Genomic DNA, 3,672 nt, shown 5'->3' on the forward strand with positions numbered 1-3,672 from the left:
TTAAGCACTTAAATCTTTATAATTTGTAAAGTTTGACACCTCATGCTTTTCAAAAAGCTCAGGTCTGCTGCATTGAAAAGCTTGAGCTGTTTTCCCTTTTTAATCAGCTGTTCTGGAGCAGAAAACGTGCAGGCTGGTGAACACCAGGTTTGAAAAACTGATCCAACATCCACCCCACAAACTGACAGCTGCTATATTCAGAGCTGCCGCACTGCAAATATCTGCCAAAAACTACAATATTTTACAATGAAAAAAGAACTCCAGAAAAAATTCTTTGAAAAGTGTACTGACCTAACTAGAATTTATTTTATTTTTTTTACACCTAAATCAAAACCAAAGTTAAAAAAACATTACGGTAAAGAAAAAAAACTTTATTGAACATTTACAAGCTGAAGTGAGCGAGCGCTCAGGTCCACAGGGGAGCTGATGGAGTCTGGGACGATCTTCATCACGGCTGGAATCACACGTACCACAGGAAGCCAAAGCGCTTGTGCAAATACTGCTCACGTGGCCGGAGGCTGAACAGCTCGTCTGACAGCGGGGGCACCCAGCGATCGGTGTGGAAGACGCTCTCACCCACCTGCAGAAAACATTACAGTGGCAAATTTCACTGACTTGAATTTGAAGTGATGAGATTTTCATGGGAAAACATTGGAATTAGAATTTTGATGAGATTTTACTGAAAAGGACATGATGGTCTTCTGGTCAATTTTATATATATATATTTTTTAATCTATTTTCACTCATTTACTGATGAATTTACGGCAATCATAAAAGTATTTAGATTTTTCCAACCAGAATATTTGCGGTTTTATTCTACCTGGCAAACACTTTACTGCCATGTGCTGCAGTGTAATAGAAAATTAATATACTTGTTGATCACCATACTTACGCAGCTCAATTCTGTGTGATTGAGTCTTCAATTTAAAACTTTTTCAAAATAATAATGTGGCGTTCGAGTAGGTCATTTATTACAAGAGTAAATAATAAAGATGGTAAACTAAGACTATTATTGCTCCCTTTACCTCACTTCCTGTAGTTTGATCTTAGATTTTGGAATAGAAGGTGCAGCGATGTAAACTTGTGTGTGAAAATTAAAGCTAATCCAAGAATGTTGGAAGTTTATACATGAAAAGTGAATGTGATGCCTCAGAATATTATATAACATGGTTATGAAAAATATAAGGAATAATTAGGTGAATATATCCTCTACCTTCCAGCCTGGCACATCTTTCATGATGATCGACTCCTCTTCCAAGTTTTCCCTCAGCATCCTTAAAGTTCTGTGGAAACGTGAAACGCATTTGCTTAGTGCCTGAACGTCGACTCCTTGAACGTCGACGTGCGAGTTCTTATCCTCACCTTCGGTCGTGCTCTGCCTGAATAAGCGGCATCAGTGCTATCCTGGCCTCCAGCTCCTCGATCAGCAAGCGCCTGCGACACAAACATCACAACCCCGCTGTGGCCATCGCAGACAGTCTGACAAGAGGAGCCAAAACGAGAGCCGCGCCTTACCTCCTCTCTCTGTTCCAGCTAAACATCCGCCAGTAGCCGATCGCCATGATGCCGATCCCGATTCCAAACATACTATACCCTGGTAATAGGAGAAATAAGTCACGCATTACCTCTGATTCTCCGCACATTCATTTCAGCTGTTTGAATTCACAAATCTAAATTGGATTATTTTGCATTTAATTTAACTTCCTTGTAGGATCAACAAAGTATTTTTTTTAACAGAACTGAATTCCACAAGTTTACATATGTGCAAAGAAAATGAAAGGTGATTTTTTTTTTTTAAATAACATTGATGCATTGTGTGTTAATAATGTAGATTAGATTTGACTGCTCTAACTTATCAAGCAACACCCCTCTTGTCGTCTACAGCATCAAAATTTCCATTTTTGTTTGTAAAAACAGAGTAAAGGTTTCAAAGACTTTTAAAGAATCGAATCGACCCAGAATATTTCAGTCCCATTTTAAATTGTTTTAAGTATTGGAGTTTACACACTTGATCTGATCTAAGGATCCAACGTGATGATTATGTCTGCCTGGAAAGCAGTGGCAAACAGTAATATCATACAAAGATAACATAACCACAAAAGCAGTTTTTAATGATGATTTCAAGTATTATGAAGAAAAATTCATTGAAACTGAGGTACACCAGGTTCACTTAACAGGCCAGGGTGTGGTTAGTTTATTAAACTAAAGGGAAAAACAGCTCATATTAACAGATAATTTATAGTTTACAAAACGAGGGCATTATACATACACACACACATATATATATATATATATACACATATATTAGACAAAGTTCCCTCTTAATGAATGCAATCATTATTTAGAGACTGCATGTTGCGTTAAATCCAGGTTCTTTGCCTGACATTAAAAGTTGTTTGATCCATTCAACTATTCTGTCTTACAATAGACACATTTGGTAGTCGAGATTCATTCAAAGCGGTAATAAAATCAAAGTATTCCAGGAATTTCCTACTGCAATTGAAGTAACACTCGTACAGCTACAGATATGCGTTAAACTAATTAGATAATCAATAGTTTTTCACAACAAACGAAGCTATATCCTTCAAAGCGACCGAAGTAAACAAAGCAAACATGCTAGCAGTTTAGCAAGTCAAAACGCCTAAAGTGTTTTCTAGGTAATGTATACGTTTAATTTACTAATACTTAGCACCGGTACAAATCATAATACTGTTCCGTTACAGAAGCAGAGCTACATAAAAAGAAAAACTACCAACAGTGAGCCTTTCATTTCAGATTGTGTCTCTATATGAGCTGACACCGAGCAGTTAGCATGAGCTAATGTTGGGACAGTGCAAGGTCTCCAGTCGGACTGGAGTTTCTCTTTTTCCCGGATTTAAGTAGGTTTATATGCAGTGTATGTACCCGATAATCCTCGTTTCGGAAGATTTCTCTTGTAATCAAAAGCAGAATATCCTCCCGGAGGAGGCATGTCCTGCTTCACCTTGGACCCCGCCATCTTGCCCAGGCCTCCTCCTTCACAGACAGGGAGTCTTCTTCTTTAATGCACAGAGAACGGATTGTAGATGCGCTCCACATCGCCCCCACGTGTTAGATCAAGGTAAACCATTTTATTGCACGTTAAAGAGTAGTGACAAAATCATGTAGATATACATAGAGGTGAGCAGAATAACTAAGAGTTTTACTTGAATATTATGTTAAGTTATGATAATGACGTGGAAATAAAAAAAGCAATCCAAGTAAAAGCAAAAAAATAAATATTGGGCAAACTAGAAAACAGCATAAACCTAGACTTGATTGTAAGCAGACCCTCAACTACCTGCAACATGTCCATTAAATCCAATAAGATGGAACAAGTCAGACAAACCAGGCATGTCTGAAGACTTCATACATCCAGTTAGACATTAACAGATTTAGCAATAGCTGCAAAGGTGAGACGACAGCTAGATGTTCTTTCATCAACAATCCATGTTTGTACTGGAAAATAATTCACTTCCTTGTTTGCTCAACTCTGGCACTTTGGTGCACAAATGGCTGCTTAGAAATTAATTTTTAAAAACATTTTTAAAAAGCCTTTGAATAACAGAACCAGTGCACTAATAAAATGTCCAGACATTAGTTTGTTGCAACCCCCCCACCCCCCACACACGCACACACAAAAGACAGGAGCCA

At 37.9% G+C, this 3,672-nt stretch overlaps 1 protein-coding gene across 1 annotated transcript; it reads right to left on the reverse strand.

Moving 5' to 3' along the window:
* Positions 1-350: 350 nt before the first annotated feature.
* On the reverse strand, positions 351-3,061 carry ndufa13 (NADH:ubiquinone oxidoreductase subunit A13). The gene is made up of 5 exons (XM_008433846.3): positions 2,905-3,061; positions 1,516-1,594; positions 1,363-1,434; positions 1,214-1,283; positions 351-580 (listed from the first exon to the last, which is right to left on the reverse strand). Exons 1-5 carry the CDS (start codon positions 2,996-2,998, stop codon positions 461-463), a joined length of 435 nt encoding a protein of 144 aa, XP_008432068.2. The 5' UTR covers positions 2,999-3,061; the 3' UTR covers positions 351-460.
* Between the last annotated feature and the right edge of the window lie 611 nt (positions 3,062-3,672).

This window comes from Poecilia reticulata, chromosome 17 (genome assembly GCF_904066995.2).
Source record: "Poecilia reticulata chromosome 17, P_reticulata-male-v2, whole genome shotgun sequence".
NCBI classification, from domain to species: Eukaryota; Metazoa; Chordata; class Actinopteri; order Cyprinodontiformes; family Poeciliidae; genus Poecilia; species Poecilia reticulata.

Bases quoted from the DNA above. Each gene is read 5' to 3' on its own strand.
- ndufa13 (XM_008433846.3), bottom strand. From the start codon at position 2,998: ATGGCGGGGTCCAAGGTGAAGCAGGACATGCCTCCTCCGGGAGGATAT. The intron at 1,595-2,904 runs GTACATACACTG...TCCTATTACCAG, and splicing joins TCCGAAACGAGGATTATCGG to GGTATAGTATGTTTGGAATC. The intron at 1,284-1,362 runs GTGAGGATAAGA...ACGTTTCCACAG, and splicing joins CAGGCAGAGCACGACCGAAG to AACTTTAAGGATGCTGAGGG.